The sequence below is a fragment of the Ursus americanus genome, chromosome 12 (assembly GCF_024610735.1).
Source record: "Ursus americanus isolate L20-20 chromosome 12, mUrsAme1.1.p, whole genome shotgun sequence".
In the NCBI taxonomy this organism is placed as follows: domain Eukaryota; kingdom Metazoa; phylum Chordata; class Mammalia; order Carnivora; family Ursidae; genus Ursus; species Ursus americanus.
Genome location: NC_142138.1, coordinates 18,722,272 through 18,736,491, shown reverse-complemented (window position 1 = coordinate 18,736,491; position 14,220 = coordinate 18,722,272). Strand labels below are relative to the sequence as shown.

The window sequence follows — 14,220 nt, the reverse complement described above, 5'->3', positions numbered from 1 at the left end:
GGGCAATTCCGATGATAGAATGCAAGTGCAAAGGGATAGTAGTCTAAGGACAGGCAAGTATTCTGGAGTGAATGTAATTTATAGTGCGTGGGGAAATCGTGATAGATGAGAAAAGAAGATCAGGCTGGTAACAGATTATGAGGGACCTTGAATGCCACAGAATTTAGAGTCTAGGTAGGTGGTGATTTCTAACCTAAATTGGAAAGATGAGAGAAGTAAATTTGGTTGCATGCTAAGAGAGATTATGGAGATAATGGAGAGGATTCTGGAGCTACTGTGAGTTTATTTTTGAGCCTGTTGAGTTTGAAGTGCCTATGTACTTCAGATAAAAATATCCCAAGGCAGTTGTAATTAATTTCAAGTTTAACATTGAAGGTGGCAGAGTAAATAGCTAAAACTATACTGGTGAGTGATTATCCAGGGAGAAAATGTAGAGTGAGAAGAGGCAACTGTTTAAAATGGAATCCAACTTGAAAAGGGACAGGGTGGTATACAGAGATTTCCAAGGCCACCCTCAGCTTCAAGGATTTTCTAACAGAACTCACCATACAGCCATATTCACAGCAGTGATTTATTTTAGTGAAAGATAAAATAAAATCAGCTAAGGGAAAAGAGGTCAAGTCCACAGGAAAGAAAGCACAAGCTTCCAGGATCCTCTCCTAGTGGAGTCACATAGGGTAAGTGGAAGCGGCACGTGTGAAATGTTGTCTATCAGAGGAAACTCATTCATTAGAGACTTAGTTCCCAGGATTTTTACCATAGGATGTAACATCGGCATCCTCTGGCTATCACATTCCAAAATTCTCGACTCCCAGAAGGGAAGCACGTTTTCAGCATAACCCATGTTGTTTGCACAAACAATTTAGGTATAACGAGTCATCCCTTATCAGTTGGAACTCTCTCGAAATCCAAGTTTCCAGATGCCATCCAAGGACCAGTTGTGTAAGCTGGCCTTCCAAATGATAGCAGTCTTAAACTTGCTATGTTGACTCTTTTCTGTAGTGAAAACTAGGGAAAAATAAGAAGACAGAGCACCTCCATGTTACGTTTTAAAACAACAACAACAAAAGGTCGTAAATAGGTTTTATTTAGAATTATACAGGTAGATCTCAGTAAAAGAATGGCTCCAGTGGAATGTTCTCTTTTCTGGTACTGGATATTTTACTCTTTTGATAATGATAAGATTGATGTTACAGTATACTGTTGAAATGTATTCTTTCCCTTAATAGTATCATATCTTCTTAAGTATAAAAACACATTATTCTTCATAGTTTTTTTTTTATTCCTATAGTCATTATTAGTTTTCTCTTTTTAGAGTTGGTGGTATATTTATCTTTTACTCCTAACTTTGTTTTTATAGAGGCAGATACATGTGTTATCTTTATGTGACAAAGGATTGGGGCAAAATATATTATATAGATGATTTAGAATCTATAGAATGTAAGGGAAGATAAAGTGGAAATATCTACTTTGTAGTACTCTGGCATTCACAGTCCTGATGTGTAATACTCAAGATTTTATAAATTTTTGCCACTATGTAAAACAATTTCATCATGTATTGTCTTCTTAAAAGGATCGACTGAACACAGTGATGTTTCTTATAATGTTTTATACTTTGCTGGTAGTTCTTTGAAATTTACTGGATGTATAGTTAGGACTCAGTAATTTTTTATTCATTTAAATCCTACATATCAAGGGGCACCTGGGTGGCTCGGTCGTTAAGCGTCTGCCTTTGGCCCAGGGCGTGATCCTAGGGGTCTGGGATCAAGCCCCACATCGGGCTCCCTGCTCCGCTGGGAGCCTGCTTCTTCCTCTCCCACTCCCCCTGCTTGTGTTCCCTCTCTCACTGGCTGTGTCTCTCTCTGTCAAATAAAATCTTAAAAAAAAAATAAATCCTACGTATTAAATTAGAACAATATTAGAACTACAAATGTGAATGAAGGTGTTCAGCATTATTGTCTTAAGGTTTATTTTCACTATTAACTAAGTAAAAGTGTCCCAGAGTTCCAACAGATTCCTCACATCTCCTTGATCAGCATTATACACATGGTCACCACAATACACATCTCATCAGTAGGCGTAAAGCAGGCTGGGGGAGCAAGCATCTGCCCTGGGACTGGACACGTGATTGCTTTAAATAAGACTGTGGTTCTGTTAGTGTAGAAGGAGGTTAAATAATAGCAGTCAGGATTTAGTCAGGAGATGGAAATTGCCAGTAATTCAAATGGAGACAATTTACATATAAATAATTGTTAACTGGGTTAAAGGTGATTCACTAGTAAATGGGGTACAAGAAAATTTGGTGATCGTAACAGAGATAGCAGTTGCAGAAAGTGATATGGAAGGAACTTGGAAACCTAGAGGAGGGTCCTGAAGTTCGGCTAAGAATCAGACCTCTGAGGAGAGGACACCGCCGCTACAGACACACATTGCCTGCCGTGCCGTGGTGTGGAGAGCATCTGCTAGGGAGCAAGAGCTCCCATTGGTGGTGTGAACACTGCTGCCCTGTCCCTCACCTCTGAACCCCAGCATTCACATTTGCTAGCTGCTGTCAGGAAAACAGGAAGAAGGAAGGCTGTTTCCTGCACCCTCTGTGGTCAGAGCCTAACCACAGGCCAGCTGGCAAAGGAGAAATGCATTGTGAAGAGTCCAGCTCCAGTATTACAAATTGTGGCAAAGATGGTGGGTTTGGATGGAGCTGAGAGGTAGTAAATTAATAATGGGCACAGGCCTTGTCCTGACAGACCTGCTGCACGGTCATTAAGTTCTAAAACAATAAGATGGACTCACACTGGGGGGAAAAATCCTTAATTAGTATCAGTAGAGTTCTGAGTAATCGAAAGTGTTCAAAATGGCCACTTAACAATAATAAATGAGAATAGATGTAGTGTTTAATTGGAAACGAGGTTTGTATATACTTGTGTACTTTTTTGTATTATTAATTTATATGAGCTGTTTTATATTATATAAAATATTTCACATATTTTATATGAGCTATTTTATATACAATATTTTCTATTTATATGGTCCAAAGTTTGGGGAATTTACATTTATAATTGGTTAGTGCTTTTGTTCCTTCTTTGTTTTAGGATCCTTATCTTGATAAATTTTTTGCTCTGGTCAATGCTCTGGATGAACACATGTTCCCAGTCCGAATTGGAGACATGCGGATCATGGAAAATAACTTAGAAAATGAATTGAAGAGCAGTATTTCAGCGTTGAATTCATCTCAGTTGGAACCAGTTGTCCGATTTCTTCATCTTCTGCTTGATAAACTGATACTTTTAGTTGTTAGACCGCCTGTCATTGCTGGCCAAATAGGTAATTTTTACTTATGTTTGGGGAATTAGGAAATTTGTAACTTGGCATTTCTAGTTTTGTAGAAATAGAATCATGGTTTACTATTTGTTATCTATGTAGACTATGTTTGATTTTGGGGAGGAGAGGGCGGGGTGTTACTTGTTTCTGATGCCAGAAAGTAACTTTTGTTTGTTTGTTTTTATAAAATGTGCCATATGGACTTCAACTCAGATTATGGAAACAAATTCATTTATCCACTTACCAAATATTGATTAAACACTTACTATGTGCCAAACACTGATAGACTCTGTCCAAGGCTTACTTCCTGATTTTAAGGATCTCAGTGACTATTTTGGAAAACAGCAAACAGATAAATCATTTTGCTTTTTACATGATGTGTGATTTACCTAGCCTACATTTTTACTCATCTGCTATCCTCTATTTAAAATAGCTGTTCTTTTCTTCATTAACTCAAAATCTCTATATTCTCGTTTTCTTCTGTGTTATTCTAGAATTAGAGGTATTCCTGTTTCCTACTCTTTCCAAGATTTGTTCCTCTACTTTGCCTAATAGCTTCCACCCAAATCCTGCAAAGTAGTTGCGTTTGCAAGAAAAACACATTATAAAAATTTTGTGTTAAATGGTTGCACAAAGGAGAGGAGTGTTCGGCTCCTTGGAATTTTATTTTGGGGGGACTTGTTAGTAGAGGTGATTTGTGGGTCAAACATTTAAAGATGAGTGGGAGTCTGACAGGTAAATAACTAGTCCAGGGAGATGACATAGTATATGCATGGCATACAGACAGATAAATGAACTGGGAAATTTGGGGGGAATTGTAAGCAGTCATAAATTAGAGGGTTGGTGATTAATGATGATATTGGCGGTGAGGGAGATGAAATGGGATCTTCCATGACACTTTAGGGAATTGGAACTATTATTCTAATAAGGAATCAATAGCTTTTGAAGGGTCTGGTCTTAATTAGGGAAGTAATGTGACTCAGTTTGGCTTTTATAAAGATGAGTGTGCTACATGGAGATGGGTTGAGAGTGGGAAAATCTGGAGGCAAAGAGACATTTTTAAATTAGGAATCTTATAATTTCATACAAACTATGAGGTCCTGCCAAAAAACGAGGTGACAGTGCGTTGGAGAAGAGGGGTGGGTTAAGAAATATTGAAGAGCTATTGTACAGAGTACTGTCACAGGAGTCCTAGGAGAAGGTTTTAAGAAAAAAGTTTAGCACCATTCATTTTTGTAGATAATGTAAGTAATAATGCAATAGTAACAGACATTTGCACAGAACTTACTATATACCAGCAATATCACTATGTGCTTTATTTATATTAATGTATGAAATGCTCACAACTCTATGTGTAGCTATTATTACCACCGCTTCACAAATAAATAGAGTGATGAACACAATGCTTGGAAATTTGGCTAAGGATTCACACCCAAGCAACTGACTCCAGAGTCCCAGTCTTATCTATTAAAGAGGTGTCCACTGGTGAAATTAACAAGAGTTAGTCTAACAATGAAAGTAGAAACCAGATTACAGAGAATTTAGTAGTGCATAGTACATGATGAAAGGAATATAAAATGTATATGCTATTCTTCAAAGAAATTCAGTTAGGAAGCAGGGTTGATTATGGCATAAGAATGGAGTCATTTGATCATGTTTATGTGCTTTGAGAAACTAGTGGAGGGGGAGAAAAATACAAGAGGTGCTAGAAGGTTTAATGAAGCAAGTCTGTAGGACAAAAGTCAAGTGATCATTGTCATATAGGAGAGGAGCACTACTTCCTTTGGAAGGGAAATAAAAATGGTTTCAGATTGGGTACGTTTGTAGTATAGAGGTGAGGACTTTAGTACTTTATAAATTTCTACTGTGAGATAAAAAGCAAAATATCCTGAGAAGGAGTTAAAATAGACCTGAGTTTTGAAAAGGATTCTGATGGTTTGGAATAGCTACTGTGAGGAAAAGGAAGAGGAATTAAGCAAGAACATAGGTAGAATTGCTACAGCCCCCTTAGGCCTCTGCATCTCTAGTTTCTTTTCTAGTTCAGTATATATAGATTAATCTTCCTACCTGACCACTTTTTAAAAGATTTTTGAGAGAGAAAGAGAGCGTGAGTGGGGTTGGGAGGTGGTGGTAGGAATGGGAGAGGGAGAAGCAGGCTCCCCGCTGAGCAGGGAGCCCAACAAGGGGCTCGATCCCAGGACGCTGGAATCATGACCTGAGCTGAAGGTAGACGTTTAACAGACTGAGCCACCCAAGCATCCCTTCCTACCTGACCACTTTATCAGATTATTCCACTTTTAGGAGAGTTTAGTTGGCCTCATTTCTGTTCATAATTTCCTGTCTTGATTAAATAAATCATAGACTCTGAGGCTTTATTGTCCAGAACGGCTGTTCATTTTACACATTTATTTAGTGTGCTACCAGAATTTCCCAACTTTTGCAAAATTCTCATTACATACTCACTTGAATGACTGGGTAGATATTGCTTAGCCTGGCATTTAAAATGCTGTACCATCTTACCTCAGCCTGTTCCTTCAGCTGCCTCATCATTTTACCAATTCACTCATGTCGGTCCCGGTGCTTATTCACTATCCTCTTTTCTTAGTATTTTGGTATTTTTAGTAATCTACTTTCATTGTTAATATTTTTTTAAACAAGTTATTGTTAGTTTTTCAGAGTCATCTGTTAAATAAGAAGTGACTTTTCAAAGGTGATACACAACATAGATTTCTTTTTTCTTACGTGCTTTGTATTGTTTTACAAAATAATGGGTACCTGTTGGTTGAGGTTTTGTTTTTTGACTGAGCAAACCCATATAGTTTTCATGTTAAATGAGTAATATAAGTGTTTTAAAATTTTGTTTAGAAAAGTAATTTTGATTCAGCCAATACAAGATATCATTAAAATCAACATCAAATATCATCTTTTTACACTTACTCTGCATAACCTCTATACTTAACACATACAGAGATGACAAAACCTTGATCTTTTTGGAATTTGCAGTTTAAAAAAATTAATGCAAAAATGTGTTCCTTCTTCTTAAAAGTTAATCTAGGTCAAGCATCTTTTGAAGCCATGGCATCAATTATAAATCGGCTCCACAAAAACTTGGAAGGAAATCATGACCAGCATGGCAGGAACAGCCTTCTTTCATCATACATCTATTATGTTTTTCGCCTACCAAATACTTACCCTAATTCACCATCACCAGGTACTTTATTCCTTTTACTTTGAAATTCTCTTGCATAGATTGTATGTTCTTGGGAAGATTGAAATAATCTCATAGTCCCAGTGGGATGCATTCATTCAACAGCAACCATTTATTAAGTGCCTGCTGAGTGGCATGGACCGGGCTAGGTGCTGGAGTTAAGAGGATAATTAGATTACATCTTGAGGCATCATTATTTATACAGCTTCCTTTAATATGAATTAGAACTTGATTGAATTAATTCTTGGAAACAAACCTTGAAAATTAGTTCTGTGTCTCTGGAAGCATTTTATCATTCCTTATTATGGTAAGATAAATAGAATGTTATATTTGTCATTTGGAATGTTGGACATTAAAGAAGAAAAAGGATGGCTTAGTTCCCTGATAACTATGTGAAACCTATAATAATATAAAAGATTATTCTATAGAATAAAGTCCTGATCTCTTCATGGTCAATAAAATAATATAGCCTTTGTGAATTCAGGGCCCAGAGTGGTTACTTGGTTTTGTATGACGCTGGTGGTATTGTGGTGGTGGGGTCGAGGGATGTCTTAGTTTGAATAACTCTTTAGTTATTAGTTAGTTAATGATTTTGTTGTGCGTACCTTTCAACCTGCTCACATATTTGTATGAATCCTCATTCATCACTAATGATAATGGTAAGTGCTCTTTTCTATCTATTGGCAACATTAACATTAATAATGGTGATAAATACATGTGACATTTCATTATGAAAACTAGACATAATAGTAATTCGATTCTAAGTCTTAGCTCATTTTATTTCTTAATTGCAAAAAGAGAAATAATTGACTCATATTCTGGGTTGTAATTTCCTATCTCAATTTTTAAAATTATAGTACTTAAGGCTCTGAAGGTATATTGTGGACTATATACAATGCTCCTCCATTTTACCCTTTCATTCAGTACACTATTGGAATTCCACAGATTTTGCAAAACATCTTTTTTACATGCTGACCTGACAGTTATGTGTCATTTGCAAATATGAAGAATTTCTTTAAGAAAATGGAGATAAATTATGGATACAGTTGCTGGGTATTTTTATATTCATAGAATATGGTTGAATGATGGTTGAACATAGTTGATTTTAGACGGAGGAATTCTTTTATAACTTGGGCTCTTAGAATTATCTTGATTATACATACATATGTATATCATAAGGATGCCATTTTAGTATAGTTCAGATTGTCATTGATGAAGATGCAGAAACAAAACACAGTCTCATTTAAGAGATGTTGACAGTAAATTGTCTGTCCTTCCAGTGACTGTATATCAAGGACAGAGTTGAGGGGTGGAAAGGAAGAGAATCAGCTGGAGCATTTTGGGTTCTAGATATTCATATCTAAAGTGAAAATAGTGTGTGTGTGTTTTCTATCTTGTTTTTTATTGTACATTTAATATATAATCAGAAACATTGACAAGATAATGACTTTATCATTGCACGTGGTTTTGTCAACTGCTATAAAATAGAATATCTTGCTGTAGCTATCATTAAGTTTTGAGTGTTTTTTTATTTACAGTATTTTTCATTTAGAAATAAACAGTTTATCATTTTTGTGGAATTTTGTAAAGCAGTAGAGATTGGTCCTTTCCTGACTAATTCTCTTTGTTTAATTATGTGCTATTTTATATACAACTCTAGGTCCTGGGGGTTTGGGAGGATCAGTGCATTATGCCACAATGGCTAGATCTGCTGTGAGACCTGCAAGCCTTAATTTAAATCGTTCTCGGAGCCTTAGTAATAGTAACCCAGATATATCTGGGACCCCCACATCCCCAGATGATGAAGTACGGTCAATCATCGGCAGTAAGGTAAACTGAAGATACTTGTCTCTACATTTGGTTTTCACTTTATGAACAAATGAGAAATGTCCAATTTTATTTTATTCTTAATTTTAAAATGTATTTGAGTTAGTAACAGGCAAGACATTGTACCTTTCTATTCTATCAGTCTACACTAAGTGTCTCATGCCGTTACAAACTGGTTTCTGCATTCTGCTCAAGAAAATCTGCCAAATTCAGAAATTTGTCCAGGATGACCAGTCCATATAACATTTTTGTCTGTATGGTACTCTTCCTGTGAAAAATGACTAGATTAATTTCCTATAGAATTAAAAGAGACCTATCTGCTGTGTAAGAAGGGACATCTCATCATTGATTTAAAATATGAACCTCCATTCTTTCTCTGAAAAATATCAAAACCATTGGTTAGCCTTGATTGGTAATAGAGCTGCCTTTCATTGGAAAACTCTACGTAAAGATGCTCCAGAGCTCAAAAAATATGATTTATTTAATAATGGTTAATGATTCCATGTACCAAGTGAGAGGCCTGCTAGTGTAAGATCCAGCTATATTCTTTAACAGCATCTTTATTAACTGCCTCCTCCAAAAAACCTAAGGAATAGTACCTTTTTATAGGTAAGGTGCAAAAATAGCTCCTAGAGTTTAAACAAACGGGGAAAAAAGAACAGTAAGATTGAGGCCAGTGAATCGTGTTATGTTGTGTTTTGAGCAAACCATTTCAAAAGTATTTTTTGCCATTTGAAGGGAGGAAGATACCATTGTTGTGGAATCACAGCCAACTTTTCTTTGGCACTCTTAGTCTATTAACTAGGATCCGAGGAAGAATTAACGAACGTGTTCTAGCGTCTGTGTTTAACCCTTAGCCTGAACTATAATAGATCTTTTTTTTTTTTTAAACAATCTGGGTTTGTTAATGTGAAATACTTGAACGTTGATCAGAAACATCAGACTTACTCATATCTGCTCATAGAGCTATAGAAATTTTACATTCAGAAGCTTCTAATGAACTTAAGCATTGCTCTTTTAAAGTAACAAGTAATTTTTAAAGTAATTGCTCACAGATCAAAAGTATATTTTGTAGTCTTATATTTTAAATAATAACAATGGATTTTAGTAACGTAAAGATCCATACAGACCTTACTCTTAATTAAACAACTTTCACTTTTTGTGAACTCCCTGAGAGAGTGATGTGCACATGCATTTCATGGGCTTGTGCAGAGTAACCTGAGTAACAGCAATTGCAAGAGGGAAGGCTCCCGCGCCCTCCCAGCCCCCCGCATATTTCCATCTTTAGGAAAAGAACTCAGGTTTTTTTATCCTTGTATTCATTCTCGAGTGCATCTCATTATAATAGTAGTACTTAGCATTATTTTATACTGTAAATTTAGTTCTTCTATAGAATGAATCTGATTTGTGAATTAATAAGAAATTTTCCTGTTAAAGAGCTACAGAGATGAAAAAGACACCATTGTCCTCAAGGTTCTACTTTTAAAATGCCTCTTAATTTCTGTAAGATTTGCATTATGTCTCATCCAGCATAATTCTAGAGTTTTCCTTTATATGATGTATTTAACAGATTATAACATCAAGGTTTAGAACAAAGGTCTACATATATTGGAATGATTATTTGCCTTTTTTCAAGTAGTTGGTAAAATGAGACATAATAATGACATCGACTTCTGATGATATGTAGTATATATATAGTTATATAAACTTCTGAGAAAGCCATCATAAGTTGAGAATTTGTCTTATGACAACACAGCCTCTTCCTAATCAAGTTTTATTTAAATGGATTTCATGTTTCCTCTTGGAAAATTTCTGATAGTTACTTAATTTTGGAATATCATTTAGTCATAATCAATAATAGTGTATAATTTTATCTCACTGTTAAAACTATAAGGAATCTGAAATTTATTTATCACTACTGTTCATTTATTCTGACTTCATTGGCCTGGAAATCCAAGAAACTTTTTTTTTTTTTTTTTTTTTGATGTGTGAGAGAAAGAGCGAGAGAGAGAGAGCACGCACACAAGTAGCAGGGAGAGGCAGAGGGAGAAGCAGAGTCCCTGCTGAGCAGGAAGCCTGATCTGGGACTAGATCCCAGGACCCTGAGATCATGATCTGTGCTGAAACCAAGAGTCAGGTACTTAACTGACTGAGCCACCCAGGCACCCCAATAACTTTTTTTTTTTTTTTTAATGATTTTGTCTTTCCCCTGCCTCAGCCATGGTCATACCGTAGATGTTGTCATTACTGATAACTTTAACCCTTATAATCTCAATTTCATGAATCGTGTTCTCTATTAGCTCCAGTTTTTCTCTCTAGTACCCCCAACTCCCAACAGTCCTCTGCATCCTCCCATCACTTGATCTGATAACCTTTTACTGTGTCTCAATTCCTTAATGTTATTTCTTCCAATTTAGTTAGCTTAAATTCCATGACCAATCATTTTTTGAAAATATTATTTATTTTAGATAGAGTGCACACATAAGTGAGGGGAGGGTCAGAGGGAGAGAGAGAGGCAGAGAAGTGGACTCCCCGCTGAGCACTGAGCCTAATGCAGGGATTGATCCCAGGATCCTGAGATCATGACCTGAGCCAAAACCAAGAATCAGAGGCTTAACCAACTGAGCCACCACGTTCCCCTCCATGACCAGTCATTACAGTTATCCCTATTATAATCAAACCTCAATTGCCTTATCCTTCTCTTATTTCATTTTACTGGCTTAGCGAAATCTCAAGCCATAGTTGAACCCAGTCTTTTGTGTCTTCCAATTCCCGATGAACATGACTTGAGAAATATGATGACTGGTCTCATTTGAAATGAAAAGCCATGGACCTCAAGAGAGCCCTCAATGTTGTTAGGCAATTATGCTACATTTCTGTATTCCATTTACTTTCCCATTTTCCCAGTAAAAGATTTCATGCCTTCTTCCCTTACCTGCTCATCAGTCCTTCTTCTCACTTTATCTCCTACTTCATTGAGAAAATGGAAGCCATCAAAAGAATAATTTTATGGACTTTTATTACCATATCTACTTACGTACAACCATCTGTGACTACCCACTACTTAATATAATACTCTGCTACAGATGAACTATCCATTTTCATAAATCCATTTGTAGACAAGCTCCCATCTCCTCTCACCTACTCAGGATCCTCACTCCAGCAATTATTTGATCTCTCTGCTGCATCATCAGTTGCTCCCTATCTACTAAAACATCCCATCCATATACAAACATGCTATTATTTATCCCATTTTGTTTACCCCCAAATCTCCTCTCTAGTATTTCAGCTGCTAGCTTTCTTACTGTTTCTCTGCTACCTTGTGTAGTAGTATTCCTTTAAAGAGTTTCCTATACTAGCTATCTCCAATTCTTTTACTCCCATTCTCCTTGTCCTACTTAAACTAGATATCGTTCCCATCTTCTACCCAACCTGCCCTTGTTAATGTCACCAACACTCTCCATGTTGCTAAATCCAGTGTTTACTTCTTAACACTCAGCAGATTTGGATAGTTAAATTCTTTCCTCCTTGGTTTATTCTATTTACTTGCCTTCCAGGACACTCTCTTGGTTTTCCTTTTACAGTTCTGGTTATACCTTTTCAATCTCTGTGGATTCTTCTTTTCCTGATCTCTTAATCTGGAAGTGCCCCAGGCCTATGTTCTTATTTCTGTCATTTTTTTCTCTTTTCTCTCTATACTCACTTGCTTGATTTTATCAAGTGCCATGATTTTAAATATGCTAATGACTCCCAAAATTATATTTCCGAAACAAATCTCTCTCTGAAATTGTAAACTCAATCCTGTGGCCTTTCCTAAATCCTTTTGTTCAGATTCGGATATATGTTAAAGATAGAACCACTGGTCAGTACCTCTGCTACTACCATTTGGTCTGAACTACCATACTCTCTTCCTCAGTTCATGTAATAAACTGAAAGATGGTTTCACTGCTTCCAGCCTACACTCTCTTCACAACATAGCAAGCAGAATGCTGCTTCAAAAGCTTAAGTCACAAAAAACAAAAGTTAGATTATGTCATTCCAGGGGCACCTGGCTGGCTTAGTCAGTAGAGCATGCACCTCTTGATCTTGGAGTTGTGAGTTCAAACCCACGTTGGATGTAGAGATTACTCAAAAAAAAAAAAAAAAAAAAAAAAAAAGACTTGAGATTATATCATTCCTCTGAGCAAGATAATCCTATGACTAACTCCTTCACCTCCTTTATGCCTTTATTCAGAGGACTACATTCTCAATGAGGTCTACTCTGACCACCTTATTTAATGTATAACCAGTGCTGCTTTTTCTTCAGTCTTACCTTGGGGATTTCTGATCCCCTCATTCTGTTTCTTTGTTTCATAACATTTACTGCCTTTTAATGTAGCATATAAATTAGTTACTCTTTTTCAGTGTTTGTTTACCTTTCCTTTATCACAGTATGAGCTCCAGGAGGGCAGGCATAATTGTTGAGTGATATATCCTAAGCACCCATAATGACCAGCATATTGAAGGTGCTCGATAGATATTCAGTGAATGAATGTTAGTAAGTATTGCAAGAATAAACTACTCCTTTAAAAGTTACTTTTTTGTTTGCCTTCTTGCTGTCAGGATTAATTATATATTTAATGATCTTAAGAGGTTTGGCTTTATGAAAGTTCTGATTTTATATTTTATTCTCTAATATAAAATGCATAACTCCTAAAATTCAGGAATACTTACGTCAGTTGGATTTTACTACTCTGATGGCTATAAAATCAGATTTTTGAGACTTTCTTTATAATTATTTTTGCCAAAACTGATCTCTTTGCCATAACAATATTCTTTTAACATTCAATTATGTAAATATATGATTATGGCAAGTTTGAATTTTATTGCTTTTGATCAAATGCCAGTGCAGTTTTACCTGGATATGTAGTTTCTTTATAATATATCATCTCATATTTTTTAATTTAACACTGAGAGCTTACTGTGTGCTAGGTACTATGCTGAGGACTTGTGGATACAAAGCCAAATCTTTGAATTCTAACAGGAATGTTGATGTCAAGTCAAATACAATATGAGCCTTGCTCAAGGAAGGAGCCTATCTATATTTAAAGGACAAAATAATGTTAGAGATTTGACAAAAACAAAAGCCCTTTCATGCACATGTGCACACATTTGGTTAGTCTGTTCTGTTAGTTGGAGATCAGTAAACATAGTTATGACATTAGTAAATATCAGTGATGAATTAGCTTATAAGCTAATTTAGCTTATTAGCTAAATTAAGATATAATTCTTAGCTTTGTAACACTTAAATTATGGCAGTTATTTGCTTTAGAAAATAATTGGCCGTAGGTTTTCTTTAAATAGTTAGCTTTGACTTGATGTAATTATAACTGCTCAGTCTCAATATTGTGGATACAGTGGCACAAAGAGATTTGTTGTTTATTCTCACATTACCGATTAACATGTGCCTTAATTTTAAAGGAAATTAAGGATTTGAAAAGTGTATTTAAGAATACAGGAAAATTACTGGTATTGTGGAAATTTATGGTAGAGAGAAGAGCACAATTCTAATATTGCAAAAATCAGATGCTTATGTATTATTTTTATAACATGAGTAGTGGTCGTAAAAATTGCAAATGGCTGAAAGAACTTTATGTAGTGGAGAAATAATTTGGGAGACTGGTGAAAACTTTTGTTTTAACTTATCTGAAAAACATTGTTTGCAGATTTGCTTTTATTTGAAATAATATGGGGTTCTGAGAAGGTAGGTATTTTATTTTAAACAAATCTGATTACATAATTTTACTAGTATTTGAATATTCTCTCATTTACTTTGCTAGGAAGCATTTAAAAAAACATGCATGGGAAGTTTTTGTTAGAACTATTGT

The 14,220-nt window shown here is 35.7% G+C and overlaps 1 protein-coding gene across 5 annotated transcripts in view; it reads left to right on the top strand.

The window, feature by feature from the left end:
• DOCK7 (dedicator of cytokinesis 7) overlaps window positions 1–14,220 on the top strand; it is a 201,817-nt gene that overhangs the window by 116,288 nt on the left and 71,309 nt on the right. For all 5 annotated transcript variants that reach the window (XM_045802186.2, XM_045802187.2, XM_045802190.2 and 2 more), the window contains 3 exons: window positions 3,090–3,321; window positions 6,365–6,529; window positions 8,187–8,356. In XM_045802186.2, coding sequence (XP_045658142.2) covers window positions 3,090–3,321; window positions 6,365–6,529; window positions 8,187–8,356 — 567 coding nt within the window. The remainder of the gene's footprint in view (window positions 1–3,089; window positions 3,322–6,364; window positions 6,530–8,186; window positions 8,357–14,220) is intronic.